Source organism: Poecilia reticulata, chromosome 17, assembly GCF_904066995.2.
Source record: "Poecilia reticulata chromosome 17, P_reticulata-male-v2, whole genome shotgun sequence".
Classification (NCBI taxonomy): domain Eukaryota; kingdom Metazoa; phylum Chordata; class Actinopteri; order Cyprinodontiformes; family Poeciliidae; genus Poecilia; species Poecilia reticulata.
The window spans coordinates 9,001,923-9,017,511 of NC_088846.1; the positions used below are offsets into that span (position 1 = coordinate 9,001,923).

At 39.9% G+C, this 15,589-nt stretch overlaps 1 protein-coding gene across 4 annotated transcripts in view; it reads right to left on the minus strand.

Annotated features, from left to right (window-relative positions):
- The window catches only part of cdh24b (cadherin 24, type 2b), a 220,563-nt gene that overhangs the window by 77,011 nt on the left and 127,963 nt on the right, over nt 1-15,589 (minus strand). For all 4 annotated transcript variants that reach the window (XM_008432992.3, XM_017310022.2, XM_081598308.1 and 1 more), the window contains one exon: nt 9,064-9,231. In XM_008432992.3, coding sequence (XP_008431214.1) covers nt 9,064-9,231 — 168 coding nt within the window. The remainder of the gene's footprint in view (nt 1-9,063; nt 9,232-15,589) is intronic.

The following is a 15,589-nucleotide window of genomic DNA, read 5'->3' on the forward strand; positions in this document are numbered from 1 at the left end:
TCTCCTCCTCCTCGATGAATTTCTCATCCCATTCACACTCTCTCCGTTACAACCTCTCTGTCTCTCTCCAGGGGAATGAATTAGTAATATTTATGATGAAGCCCACTCTGAGCTACTCTCTCGGTCGCTCCCTCACGCCGTGTCTCATTTCCCCGGTGCATAAAATGACACTGATCTTATCGGCGCTACCTATGTAGTCATCTGTCAGCCCATCTATCATTCCTTCCATCAAACCGGTGCTGGGAGTGATGGCTCCCTCAGTGTTTTATGTGACACCGCTGGCGAACCAAGGTTGTTTGGGAGCCACATAAAAAAAAAATAAAAACGCCAAGCGGCACCTGCGCTTCTGTCTGCGGACTTGTCACCGAGCAGAGTTGTGGCTTTTCAAACGGTTCTTTCACACAGAAAGTTTTTCAAGCACAAGTTATGAGTCTCTGGGAACATCTGGGAGTTTTTGTGTGTGTGCATGCGTGCGTGTGTGTGTGGAAAAAAGGCTGCAGCGAGCATCACCAGTCACTGAATCAAAGTTTTGCCCTTTGGGAGCCTGCAGATTTATTGGATAGGGTAGAGCAGGTGGACTGATCTCCAGGGTTTCTGGCACTTCATGACACATGGTGGCATTTCAAGTTAGAAAGAATAAAGTGGTTGTGATTTGTTTCGTTAAAAGCAAGTTTTGCCCTTGATGGTTTGATGAAAAACTCTGGAGGTGGGAGTACTTGTGTTTTTGTAGTTATTTAATTTTTCAACAGTGCTTGTACTTCAAGGGTTCTCGCAAGATAAAAAGCGAGAAGCCCTGAAGTGTGCAGTGATCAATGTGCAGTGATGTGCACATTTAGCTAGTCTAGAGGTTAAACAGGTAAGGCTTTTTCAACTAACTCACTCACTCTTTGGTTACCTAGCAATTATTATCAATGTGCAGTGGCTAAGCAAAGATGTTTCATGATAAAAAAAAACCCAAACTCAACTGTAAGGTTTTTATAAATAAAGGTTTCACAAATCAAAAACTGTGATTCAAAGAGTTTGTAAGCAGATTAGAACCGTCCTGTCCGTGTGTTTAACTAGTCCATTTGTTGCCATTTTCATATTTTTTTAAAAGGTAGCCATGAAACCAAATGAGCAAATAGCAAGTCATTCTTTTTGTGTTTTCACAAATGAAATAAACTTGATAATAAAAACAGTCGGTCCAAAATCCAGCTCCAGCTGAGTTTAATCCAGCTTGTTAAAGTATACAAACTTTAACATACATGTGATACATATACATGTGATCGATGTCAATAGATAATACAGATGATATAATTTAAGAATTTCACTGAACTTTGATCCAGAATCGCACAGCATTCTGGGGGATGTAGGCAAAAGCCTTAGCTGTTTACCCTGCCAGTTACCTGGCTAGTAAGCTAGCTGAACTAACTAAGCTAGTTCAGCACAGCATTCTGGGGGATGTAGGCAAACACACACCTCATTGAATCTGAGCTCAACTGAGAGGTTAAACTTAGGAGTTTAACCTCCTAAGTTAGCTAGCTGAGAGGTTAAACTCCTAAGTTTAACCTCTCAGCTAGCTAAGTAAACTACCTAAACTAAGCTAGTTCAGCTTGAGCTAACTCAACTAGTTAGCTAAGCTAGCCATTTAGCTAGTCTAGAGGTTAAACAGGAAAGGCTTTTTCAACTAACTCACTCACTCTTTGGTTACCTAGCAATTATTATCAATGTGCAGTGATATAAAACTCTTGCATCGTGTTACATTTTTCAGTCCTCTTGTCCAGGTTCAACTTCAAAATAAAAGTCTCACACAATCACAGTGGAGGTTCTAGTATGAATGGACGTCTGTCTTCTTCTGAAGCCTATTCTACCAACACACAGAGGGCTTTTACTATGCAACTTATCTTGCATTTAATAATTATCTGTATAATTATCTCATTCATGTTACTTCTAGTGAGCGTACAAACGGGAGATCTAGAAATATAGAAAGGAAGATGTCGAGAATTATAGAGAGTGACGTGTAAAAAGACAGCAAATATCTACATTTCAGCAATATTTTTGAAGTTTAATCATCCCTTTATTTCACAAAAAAAGTTTCATAAATGTATCTGTACATCAAAGAATAATCAAGTGCAGTACAGATTACTTTAAAAAAATGTTAAATTGACATTTAAATCAGTTGTGCGTTGGAAGCTGCCAATCAGATTGAAGCTTCAGTTTGTTTGGTTTTTACGGCCATTTCTCGTTACTCCGACTGCAGGCGCCATAAACTGAATGGACAAATGATCAATAGAAATCTGTTCTGGGTGCAACTAAAACAAACGTTTTGTGAAGTGTTGGTGCTTATAAGGTCAAGCTGACCCGGGTGGCAGGTCACATTATAAGACAGCTAATGAGACACACCACATATTACAGACCCACAAATATTATCTGGTGTAAAAAAAAAAATTACCGCAACGCGTATCGGAACAACAGCATCTGCCCGACTTCCACTACTTTAGCTGAAACACCAAGAATAACTTACAGCTTCACAAAAAGCTCCATGGGGACTTAAAATTGTATCTTAAGTCCCCAGTGTGGGACTTAAGATACAATTTTCTTCATTGCAAATTGTATCTTAAGTCTTTGTGAGAATAGGAGGTTGCGTAAATAAGTTACCAGTAACGTCTTCCTTGAATATTCTCCCATTTTAATCACTTCTCCTCCGACACGGATTCTTGTTCTGGTGGAAGATCTGTGCTGTGATTTAGAGTCAGAGTAAGAACATATGGTGAGTGGTTGAAAAATCTCCGAAATGGAAACAGACTTTTCTTCACAAAATAAATCACTTCTTCCATGGCCAAGAACTACATCCAAAGTAACACTTGAGGGAAAACCAAACGATAAGATCGCTGAAAAATTTGAGACCTTCGTCTGGGATTATTTGTCAGTCTATAAAACTGGACACACACCAGTCACACAGAGACATCTTACACCATATATTGGCTTTTCATACGTAGGATGAAGGAGGATTATATTGTTTAAGTGTGTAAACATAGAATTGTGCAAAACTATTTATTCAGCCCTCATTTCTTAATAGCTTGCTTCCAGAAGAAAGGACTTCTCATAATCTGACTCTGGGTCTTTTGCAAAATATTTTCTTCAAGCTCTCTCGGTTCTTTTTACAGCTTAAATTCATTCTCTCGGTTATTATTTTTGCTGTCGTTTGCTTGCTACGGCACTTAACCTATAAATCATTCATGTGCAAATTTATCTAAAATCAGGTACTGAATTGGTTTGTGCAGCAATTTATAAAAACAAACAGCTTAGCACAGAACCACCCATTTATAAGGGGATCTTCAAGCTCTTTGCTCTTAGCAACGTCATAAAAAAGAAACACATCTGATGTGATTTTCCCTAGTAAGAGTCACACACAAAAACAAAAAACAAAGCCAAGGACGGTTCAACGGGCTTCACAACGTACTTTCGCTGCAACACGGCAATTTCCCTAGAGGGTTGTGAGATTTTAATGCATCTTGGGAAAGTGTGAATTGAGTCCTGAAAAAAGAAAAAAAGAGAGAACTGTGCAGCTGAAGGTCATGTTGGGAAGTATTAGGCGTGTAAGGAAATAACCATCTCTGGTAGATAAGTGTCTGAAAGTCAAAACGGTATCAAGACGAAATTTGGGAAATGCCAATGGGAAAGTAGACGTATTTTGTACACAACCGATGCTGCAGTAAATCATAAAATAGATAAAACAGAGAAGGTTTCTTGTTTTCCTGGTCGTGTGCGAATTTGCACAAATACAGCTGCGCACAAATTCAAGTCCAGACAAGAAAACCTTGATATGCAAATCTGTGGTTGGAGGAAGAGGAGGTTTCAGGTGAAAAAAAAGTGAAAATCAAAGATTTCAGGTATTTAAAATGGCCCAGTCAAAGTTCAGGTCAATATCTCATTTAGAATTTGTGGCACACAAAATAAAATACGTTTCATATAAATAACACTACTGTCTCATTATTACAACACTGAAGTACTCAAGCAAGAAACTACAATAAAAAAGGTGAAGCACGTTTTGACTCTTTATGCTTTATGAATCTGGGGGACACACTCACACAAACGCACACAAAAAATAAGTACAAACATTTAAAACATGTTTGTACTGTTTGACGCAGTACAAACATGTTTTAAATGCTGAAAACATAAGCATGCCACACTTTTCAGAGTGTAACTGTAACAGGTTGGCCTCAGCCATTGTCTAATTATGCTTCAGATTGGTAGATTGGGAGAAAGAAGTTCATTGCACTGCATTTTTGTGAAGTTGTATCTTGAGAATAACAACTAAACTTAAAGGTTTCATTTTATTATTTCTTTTAAAGTTTTAGATCTGGGTAAGGATATTTCTTGTGCAGAGAACTGCAGCAAGAGAAAGAAACTGAAGCAATGATACTGGCAGAAATTGCTGCTGGTATCTGAACAACCTGAACAGGCTGTTCAGATACAACAGCGGCTCCTTTATGCCATTTAAAAAAAAAAAGATCCCCAAAGGAGTGTGTGTTTAAATTGTCATGTTTGCCAACGAAGCACCTGGAAATATCCAACATTCATTCAAAAAAAATAAAAAATAAAAAAAATCAGCCGCAATCTGCATGGTAGCCTATTTTTTCTTTGCTACGCTTCTTCCTCCGGGCTTAGAGAAATCCCCTAACAACGTTTAAAACTGTGCACACAACAAATTCACTTAGTACCTAAAATCATATCTTGAACAGAGAAGAAAAATAAAATTCTAGGGTGAAGAGCAAATAAGCAGGAGAGGACGGTTTCCTTTTCCTTTCCTCCCCCCTGCTGTGCAGCCAATACCTGTTTTGCACAGTATGATGTAATCCTCTCTTTCTGCTAAATGCCACGCGGAATAAGCAGCGCTGACCTTGGGAGACAACAGGGGCCGGATTTCAGGGCATCTTTTTAAAAGCCCGCCGGCGAAATCGAGTGAAGCGGCGGGGTGGCCGGCTTTGATGGCCACCCCGCCGCGGATTGGGCGCAGAGTGCGAGGCAACGCCCGATCCGCACGCAGAACAACACGGGAACACGTGGGACGTTAACACACTCGCACACAAACACACACAAAAAATAAAATCCGGGCACAGAGATTCAATGAGGTGTGCGTTTGCTGAGCAACTGAGGAAACGGTGTGGAGAATCTGGGGGACCGGGAGGCTTTAGAGGAGCCACCGTCACTCAGACAGAACAAAATAAGTTTGTTTTTTTTCTCGTCGAAGAAAGCCCTCTGGGTCCTCGAAGCAGCTCAGTCCAAAACGCCATATTTGATGGAGAATCAAGTCGACCAACAAAGCCGCCGCCCCAGGACATCATTAGTTCAATTTTTGGCATTGAAGCCTGCGTTGGACAACAAACCTTTATCATAAGCCGGTCCGGCTCCTGAGAGTTCTGTTTCTGCCTGTACCTGCGGTCTTCATGGCAACGGTGAGTGTTTGTCTCCCGCTGTACCTGGCAGGTAGCTGGACTGTGAGTCGTATCCTGTATGAAATCTTAATGTGGCAGAGTTTCCACACAGCAAGAGCAGCGCGGATTATTAAAACAAGAGCGCGAGCGCCGTGAGCGCGACATGTGCTATGTACACATGTTGTATCGTAAGATGCGGAATGAAACGTAATATTTTTATTTCCTCCTACTTTCTCGTGGACTAAAGGTTAATATTAAAAACATGCTAACAATAGAATGCGTATCTTTTCATTTGTGCGTCTTTGAAAGGATGGAATCACACGTCTTAAATTAATAAAATAAGCAGAAACACTTTTCCACCTGCAGTGGTGACAGCGGAAAGAATCTCTGCAAAAACTCAAAATCTAACCGGGTATTTTTAGTCTGGTTTCTACAGTAAATATCTTAGTGCACTTGAAATAAGATTAAACTAACTTGCAAGCAACTTTTCAGCAAAATATAGAAACCTGTTTAAGTAATAATTCCTTAATGCTGATGATGGTGATCTTGTTCCTTTTGCGGATTGTAAAAAGATTCTTTCCCATGTTGTAAATTAAATAATCTGCCCATGGAACCAAAATGAAGGGATTATTGACTCTATGCAAGTTCCTATATTGCACTAAAAAGTTACACATAAGTTTTTTTGTCTTATTTCAATTGCTGTGCTACTTGCACTAGAGACTAGACCAAGAAATACCTGGTAGTATTCTGTGTTTGTGCAGCGAACGCCCTCTTCAGATATTGAGTTGAATGTATCGAACCAGAAAGATTCGGCTTTACCAAAATGTGACGTCAACGTACAGAATAGATAAAATGCTGTCATGATTTACTAAGCAAACATCGAGTTTTATTACTTGTCATTTATTACCTTAAGTATTTCATCAAACTTTTTTGTGGCTTTTCTTTTAAATTATTCTATTAAAATCTAGGTCAGAATTTAGATGAAGCTCATAGGTGTTACCTACCCATGTAATACTTGAATAAAATATTTACATGATTTAAAAAAAAATAAAAAATTGTGTGAATCGTTTTCAAAATAAAGTGCAATAACCAGATCATTTGTGACCAAATCAAAGCACAAGTGTATTTATTGTGCAGCTGAGAAAGTACACTCAAGAAAAAGAGAAAGTTTCATGAGAGAATCCGAATTTAAAGCACCGATCTCATCATGGAAGCATAAATCCGATACTGACTTGGTATCGATATTATCGATAGATCCAGCCCGCCTCTACTGCAAAGAACCCAGATCCTGCAGCTGCAAAGAAAGCCCAGATCAAATGCTGACTAAGACCCAAGGCATTTTTTGCAGCACTGCCTGGCTGACCTTAGGGAGAATTTGCGAGGATGTCCACTCTTGGGAAGATTGCCATCTGTCTTAAACGTTTCCCCCTTGCCAATAATCTTTGTCACTGCAGAATGATAGACTTCAAATTGTTTGGAAATGGCTTTATGACCCCAGATTGATTTCTCAGCAACAGTTCATTCTGAACGTCTAAATCCTGAGCTGATGATCAAATAATCGAGGATATTTGATTTACAAGCCCAAGGCTGCTACTTCCTCTTTCATGGCAATGCGTGCATGACTGCTCTAATAAAGATGCTTTCGACTAATAAATGGAATAAAGGAATAGCAAATATGAATGCAGCCTCGAGCTACGAGAGAGGAAACACAATGGAAAGCTAAAGTTAAAAATATATTGTCACTAACAGCTCTGAATGGATTTAACACCTACAGCTGTATCTTAATGATTATATTGGATTACATTTTGTATTTATTTATTTTTTTACATATTTGTTAAAACTGTCACTATGTTGTGACAGTGTGAAATGAGAGATAATTTGTGGGAAAAAAAATCTGAGCTCCTTTGCCTTTTCCCAGTGCTAACTGGACCAATTAAAACCAGGAAGTGAGTCTTAGCGCTGTCAATCACCCTCCAAGTGGCGCTACTCAACTCCCCCCTTGCTCTGTCCTACGCTGCAGCTCTGCACAGCCTGTTGTGAATGCTAGGCTAGTTAGCATAGCCACCGGTAACGGCGAATAAATAGTTCTCTTGTAACAGTAAGTTGTTTCTCCACCATTTGCACATTTAGCAGCAAGTACATGATGATGACTGACAGCGCTGAGGCCCTAAAACTCTTACTCACAACAATACATCAGATATGTAAATGGTGAATGATCTGTACCTGTTTAGAGTTTTTGTCAAGTCCCAAGAATCCAAAAGCAGTCCAAAGACACTCCCTTGGATTTGTAACTTTTTAGTTTCCTTTGCTTTTGCCTATTTATATCTTCCTCTAAAATATCAACATATATAAAAATAATTGTGTATGTGTTTTATTTCCTTATATATTTTATCTTCAAACAATGCAAAGGAACAGGCTGATAAATCCAAGTCTTGGATGCAGCAGGCTAAAAAACAAACAAACACAACAACAGGAGTGCAAATGCGTAGGCGAGGTTTTGCACACAAGTCTGTAGAAAGCCGTACACACGCACAACCACACACACACACACACACACGCAGAACGAACCCTGCCAAGGCCCTCATCAGGAACCGTCTTCCTTTAAGGAAACTTTAACCCCAGGGTACTTTATCATGATTGTCATTGTCGGTTTGCGTTAGCTTTAATTCTTCTTCCTGGAACTTGTCTTCAAATCTGAGCACGCCAACATGACATGCTTAGCCAGTGTATATTTAAAAAAAAACACCTTAATGAAAAATTTAAAGCCACTCAGATCATGATTTTGAACATTAAGGCGCAACTTTTAGGCAATTTACTTCCCAATCAGTCTGCTCTACAGAGCGTCTTTTAGGGATAAGGTTTAATCAACGATCTGCCTGTTCAACACGTGAAAAGAAGAAGAGAGCATTGATTTCTTTTTCTTCCCACTTTCTTTCTTTTTAATAATTGGATTGCGACGTAGAAGAAATCACACGATAGCACCGTTAATAGAAAAGCAATTAGGCCAGCGCATGTCAAGGCTCTGTCAGAAAATGTGATGCAATCTGACAGACCAGCTGCAGATGGAAATAGTAGCTGATCTATGATAGCAGAGGCGAGTTAAATCTATGCTTGAATGTTTGATGAGATGCTTTCCTGCCCTGCAGGAGTTTCCTCTGCCGGGCTGCAGCTGTGAAAATCCTGACAAGACCTGTGGGTCAGAAAGGTTCTGGAAAAAAAAAAACAAGAAGAAAACCTCCTCCATCTCCTACTGCACAGAGAAAACAGCCCTCCGTGTTTGTTTTCTCCTTGAATTTTCTGATAACAGGAATAACAGAGTTAGCAGGGGCATAACAAAGTAAGCCGCTTCCGCAAGTTCACTGGGTGACTGACAGCTGGGCTCGGCTCCGTTTGTTCTAATGAGACGCAGGCCCAACTAGTTCGGTTCTGTGGACCGTGATGAATTATTCCCACGTAGCGCACAAACAGAATGCATGAGAGTTGGCGAATTGGAGGAGGTACAACAATTACTGCCCATATGCACACCCCCATCCCCCACCCCCTGCTGGGAGCGCGCGTCCAGCAGGCCGGGCGTTCCCATATGTCCAAGCTGCTCTGTCTGTCTGGCCGTTTCTGGAAAGCGCACGAGGCGCAGCGAGTTACTCACTCTGGGTGAAACGGGGAGGGTTGTCATTGACGTCCGTGAGCTTCACAGTGACGGTGGTGGTCCCGGATAATCCGCCCAGGTGGCCCCCCATGTCTTTGGCCTGGAGGACCACGAGGTACTGGTCCTGGGTCTCCCTGTCCATATCAGGGACCGCTGTGCGTAAAATCCCTGTAAAAAAATAAAAATAAAAAAAAATTAAAAATCAGGTTCAAGATAAATTTTTATAACAAGTTGGAAAAACAAAACAGTAAAAGGTCAAGACTTATACCTGAAAGACTAAAAGCTTTTTATTCTCTGTTCAACATTTATAAGTGATTACCTTTTGGTTTAAAATTGTTTTTTTGTTTTTTTTTAAAGGGCACAGACTGGTGATTTTTTTTTTGTTTCTTTTTACAAATGTTCCTTTATAAATGTGTTCAGGTCAAGAAGTAAAAAATTTAAAAATACAGAAAAAAATGAGCACATAGCAGTAGACAACATATAAAAGTTGCCAAAGATGACAAAAACTGTTAAAACTATCTTAAAGCTGTTACTTTATTCAACCTCTATTGTCTACAGTGAGTTTTGAGACAACATACTTGGCCCTGAAGAGTCACATCATGTAAGGGAAGTTAAAATACGAACATAGAATCACATTCCTGACACTCTCCTTCATTCGGCTCAGACACAGAGGAAAAAAAGAAACTGTCTAAGCAAAACCCTTCGTGGTCTTCCTTGAGCCATCTATACTTTCTCATGTCTCTTGCGTTGACGATTTATTCATAGACGCATGTTTCATCATTTTACCAAAATTGTGCCGCATAGCCATTAAACATTTCCTTTTTACTCTTGCATGAAGAAAACAGTCCATATACAGTGGAGCCCCATGAATAAGGCAAAACACTGGCTAGCAAATAGCTACAACCCATGAATAACTAAGATCCTCCCTAAAAATATTTGCTAAAATATCTTCTTTCGGGGGTTCAAACACCATAATATGCATTAATGTACACAGTGGAAACCATGCAGAACCACAGAAGAAAATATTTGCAGTCTTTCTTAAATAAGACTGTTGGGGGTTCAGCCAATCGGCACCAATGGAAACGAATGGCGCTTCTGGACTGACCATTTTGCAAATGTCAGGCAGCACTGCGCCTCAGTATTTCCCCATCCCGAGCCTCATGTTCTTTCAGATAGTTTAGTCCAGGAGTCCCCCAACTTTTTCCTGTGAGGGCCACATAACTTTTCCCTTCTCTGCTGGGGGCCGGAGTCAGTTTGTAACAGAAAAAGTGTGACAATTGTAGGAGTGCCTAAATGTAAAAATGTATTGTTTTCCAGAAAGCACAACCAAATAACATTCTCTGGGTTCTTCACAGAACAAAAGTCAGGAAATAAATAATAACACTATTAATGAAATAAATAATAACCAAATAACCCTCTCTGGGTTCTTCACAGAACAAAAGTCAGGAAATAAATAATAACACTATTAATGAAATAAATAATAACCAAATAACCCTCTCTGGGTTCTTCACAGAAAAAATCCAGGAAGGATTATAGTCTGTATTTTCCAAACTATGAGCCGCACCGGACTATAAGCCACAACCCCAAAGTTTTTTGTTTTTTTTAAAACCAGTAAACATACACATATAAGCCGCAGATATCCCTGCCGCTCCAGGTTTTCCACAACGATGCAGCAGCAGCAGAGGGGGGCGGACACCCAAAATTTGATTCATAACAGGTCAATTGAATATCACATTTGTTACGGTTGAAAAAGAAAAAGTTGCTAAGATTAGATTTAACTGAACTGATTACGGTAGTTTCCGAACTGTAACAGTAAAAGTGCAGATTCTTTGTGTCTGCTACTAGCATGTGCTAAATGAAAATGGGCTCCTTCTTCTTCTGCTGCTGCTTCTTCTTCTTTACATTTCAACAGCAGCTTGCATCCATTATTGTTGCACTACTGCCATCTACTGGATCCTAATATCTATACCTCAAATTCTCATAATGATCCCAGTATTGTTTAAAAAAAAGAAGAAAAATCTTATTTTCCCCCCTCAGTGCTATTTAACTGATAAACAACATTCTCAAATTTCAATTCCCTATTAAAACCTAATTCCGTTTTAATGGGCGCTTTCTTCTTTTATTTTCAATTTTGACTTCCAATGATTCACTTCCTGCTAAATAGCCCCCTGGTGGTTGAAGAAAAATCCACATATAAGCGGCTTATAGTCGAGAAAATATGGTATATGAAAAAAAATCTGAATGCTCTCTGGTATTGTTCAGGGGGCCGGACCAAATGTGGAGGCGGGCCGGATCCGGCCCGCGGGCCGTAGTTTGGGGACCACTGGTTTAGACGAATGCTGAATGAAGAAGTCTGAGAAAAAGCAGACTCTGTCAAATATTGCAAATGTAAACGAGCCAGTTTCATTCTGATCTTCGCTCCCATTTCATGAGAAAGACGCAACTACAAATGCTTTTTAGTTGTTGTTATCAAAAAGTGATTTTAAAATAGTACGCCTACTGTGAAAAACTTTTTTTTTTTTGTGATTCATAATTTCAATATGAAAGGGTTCCATGGCTCTAAAATGGAAATATATTTCCCATCCAAGACAAATCCTTCATCTATAGTGAGACTTCACTCGACCTCATTTGCATCGCTTCATACTGAATATGTTGTAAACATACTGGAAGTGTTTTTACACCTTTCTGTGCCACAACTTTATCACTTTGTCAGACAGAATCCCGGGCTAATTACCACGCTAATGATTAAAAATCACTCATTTACTTTTTTCCGTGGATCAGCGGCGTGCCGTTAAAATTACCATTACCAGATGTTGTGATCAGGCCTGATGGATTAAAGCAACGCAGTGGCGACCGGGCTCCTGTAAGCTACTTACACATTCTCATCTTGGAGCACGCAAACGCAGCTGGTTTGAGCCGCGCCGCGCATGAAACGTTGGAGAGAAAACTCTAACAGACAGCTCGACCTTTTATTAATGACTTATTAACATTTATAACGGCACATTTGACGGCCCATTATGAGCCGAGAGTGTCATGGCCCCTTTGTTTAAGACTTCATTAAGGCTCCGTTTACACGTGTTAGTAACTCATTAATAAAATGTTGTGCGTTTGTTTGATTGTCACGCCGAGTAGCCTCCAGCTACAAATGCCAATAATGTTTTCTAAAGGCGTCGAGTCCAGATGCTGTGCAGCTTGTTATTTTAGGAACGTTATGAACTGCTCTGCTGATTTGACATGTTGTAAAATTATTAGATACGTCGCTATTTGTTTGCTTGTAATTATTTTTACATCTATCTCTAGTTTCGGCTTCATATTCCAGTCTGGATTCCAGTTCTCATCGCCATGGGAATATAAATTATATTGATTTGAGAATTTTTTTTTTTTTTAACTATTCAGTAACACTTTATTTGAAGGGGTGTGCATAAGACTGACATGACACTGTCAAAAACATGACATAACATCTGTCATGAACATAAAGTCTTTATGAATGTTTATGACAGTTGTCATGAAGTGTCATTCGGTAAATAATGACACTTTTAATGCAAAGTTGCTCTAAAAGTTGCATTGAAAGTTCATTAAAAATGGCAACTTTTTATTAAATTATCATAATTTACAAAATCATGCAAAGTTGGCACTTTTAATGGACTTTTAATGCAACTTTTAGAGCAACTTTGCATTAGAAGTGTCATTATTTACTGAATGACACTCCATGACAACAGTCAGGAAGTGTCAGTTGTCATGAAGGGACACAGATCATTACTTCAGTGTTTTTCCAACTGGATGTCTGAGCACTTTTTCTTGGAAGAATGAGATCGCTTTAAAATAATTGGTTTCATGGGATGGAAACGGCTTTGAAGCATTAGTCCATAAATTTTAAATAGGGTTAAGGTCAAGACTTTGGGGAAACTCATCAGGAAGCTTAATTTAGCTCTCCCAAAATCTGTTTTGATGTGTGCTTTGCGTCGTTGTCGTGTCGGAAAACCCAATTTTAATGACCTGACCTTCACGGTTCTGTTGGAATGGAGAGAAATCGATCAGGAACCACCGAGGTTCAAAATGGCGGAAACACCAGCGTCGCTGGCTGCACCATCTTCAAGCTGGACTGAAATTCATAGCCGCCTGCATCGACGCGCATAACGCCAACATAATTGGAGACTGGCTTAATGTTCGGATGTGTCAACTCTCCCGTTTTGGCCAGGAAACTACCATATTTTACCGTATCAGTATTAAAGCCTGTCAAAATTCAGTTTTGAGATTAGAAGAGGGAGAAGATATAGAAGGAATTAAAACCCAATTCTAATGTTTAACTCTCTGTTGTAAAAGAAATATAAATAACCTCCACTCCAAAACAATTAGCAGCTTAAAGAAACCGTTAAAAGCACATTCATGTCTGTTGTGTGTGGATATAAAAGTTGTCATGAGCCCAAACGTAAGTCAGCAGCTTCGCGAAAGTGTTCATAACCGAATCCATTAGTTACAGCTAATAAAACCCCTGTGTGTAAGTACCTCATTAGAGAGAGGTACCACTACCAGATAACGCAGTTAAGACTCGGAGAGAGCAGGACAGTCATTTTGTTTGGGCACTTAATTCATGCAATCACAACCGGCCGCTGAGCCGAGCCGTAAAACCGTCAGCGTTCCTTCGTTGTTATCTGATCATTACAAAAGGTAATAGAGTCATAAAGTACTTCCACGGTAATTAGACTGCTTTTATCCTGTTTGATGGATAAAGTTCCACTTAGGGATTCCCTTTGGGTATTTTTTTTTTTTTTGATGATGCTCTTCTGAAACCTTTGGCACCGTGTCAGAAAAAGCACCGTCATCAGTGCTGGAGGCACTTCTTCCTGACACGCTGACAGCTTTCCTGACATTTTGGAGACCCTCTGTTTCAATTTGACAGCAACGATATAAGACTTCATGTCTTGATGTCTTGTTGACGGCGGCTCGCAGGAACACGAGTTCGGACACACGGACACAAACACGCTTCCGGTGAAAAGCTTAGATTCAAGCGCCAGACGTTCTGGCCTTTCAGTGGTTTGTTAATGAGTTTCCAGGGTGAGCTGATTGTAAAACAAAAATTAGAATTAGCCTATTCTAAAAAAAAAAAAAAAGAGAGAATGGATTTTCTTTAATCCACGTAGTAAAACAGGCCCCTCCTCTGGAGTGTAAACTCTTTGTAGCGATCAAAAAGCTTCTGGCATAATACTGGCTGAATATTTCACCCATTTTCTTGAGTGGATCGGTCTCCTGGCAACACTTGGGTTTTTTAAGTGCAGGCTACCAATCTTCAACAGGGTTCAGCCCCTGGGGGTTTGGAAAGACCATTACAGAGGCTGAATGTTATCTCGTTTTAAGCACTAAAACATTGACTTGTCTCCAATTTTCAACCCGTCTTAAGTGTTCATTTGAGGGAAAATAAGGATGTAAAGGACACACTCAGGTGGCGTTTGACGTCTATCTGCGAAAATGAACTTAGCGGTGTCTGAGCAAGGAGTTATTGTTTTCAGCAGGTAGCTTCTCAGGGACGTTGGTGTGTCCAGCGGTACAGTGGAGACGGCTGGACGTCCTCTCTTGTTTTTCAAACATGTTTTGGCTCACATTGACGACACTTCTTCAGCTATCATGGGTTCAGAGTTCATGACCTTTGTAGCTGGAAAGCCCAGCCAAGGTCTTATTCACATTTTTAGCATTTGCTTACTTGAGTAGAAATGTGTTGAAGAAGTGCCGCTCTTCCCAGTGTGCAATTTTTTGGTTCTCCATCAGTGATCCAAAACACAGAGAAAAAGTGGATTTTGAATTGACAAACCAAGGTCTTAAAACTGGCCTTTCTAAAGCCCTGACTCACACTTATAAAAAAAATAAAAAATTGTGTACACCAATTATTTGAAATACCTGTCCAAACTACCAATTCTGATCAAATATTGAGCCAGAATCATTCTGACTGCGACTAAAGGAATGGCGATCAAGGTGACAATGTCAAAGTTAGAAAAGAAGAAGTGCGTGTACATTTAATCTGGGTGGATTAGAGAAAATCTACAATAAATTCATATTTGTGAAACTAACCATTTCACCCTGAAAACAGAAGAGCTCAAATGATCCATTAAAAAACCAAAATGAACGACATTTGCTCAGATGCAGAAAAATGTTTATGCAAACATTTTCCTGCCTCTCAAAGCAGATATAAGAAAAAAAAGTTCATATGGAAGAAAAAAAAAAAAAATCAGTCCATGACAAAAGCTTGACATGCTGACAGAGAGCAGATCCTCATCGTGTTGCTCGCCAAAGACGCATCGTTCGACATCGATCACCTCCTCTCCGCAAATGACCTCATTCTGCCGCACGTTTTGCACATGGCTTCTCGCTGCTCGTGTGACCCGGCCGCTCCAGGTAAGTCACATTCAACGCGGGTTCCTTGCTGAATGCCAACAAACGGATATGTGAACAAACAGGAAAGCGTCCAAGTTCATGATCTGAAAGCAGAACCGCATAGAGACGGCGGGGGGATGAAAACGGCAGCTAAAAACGG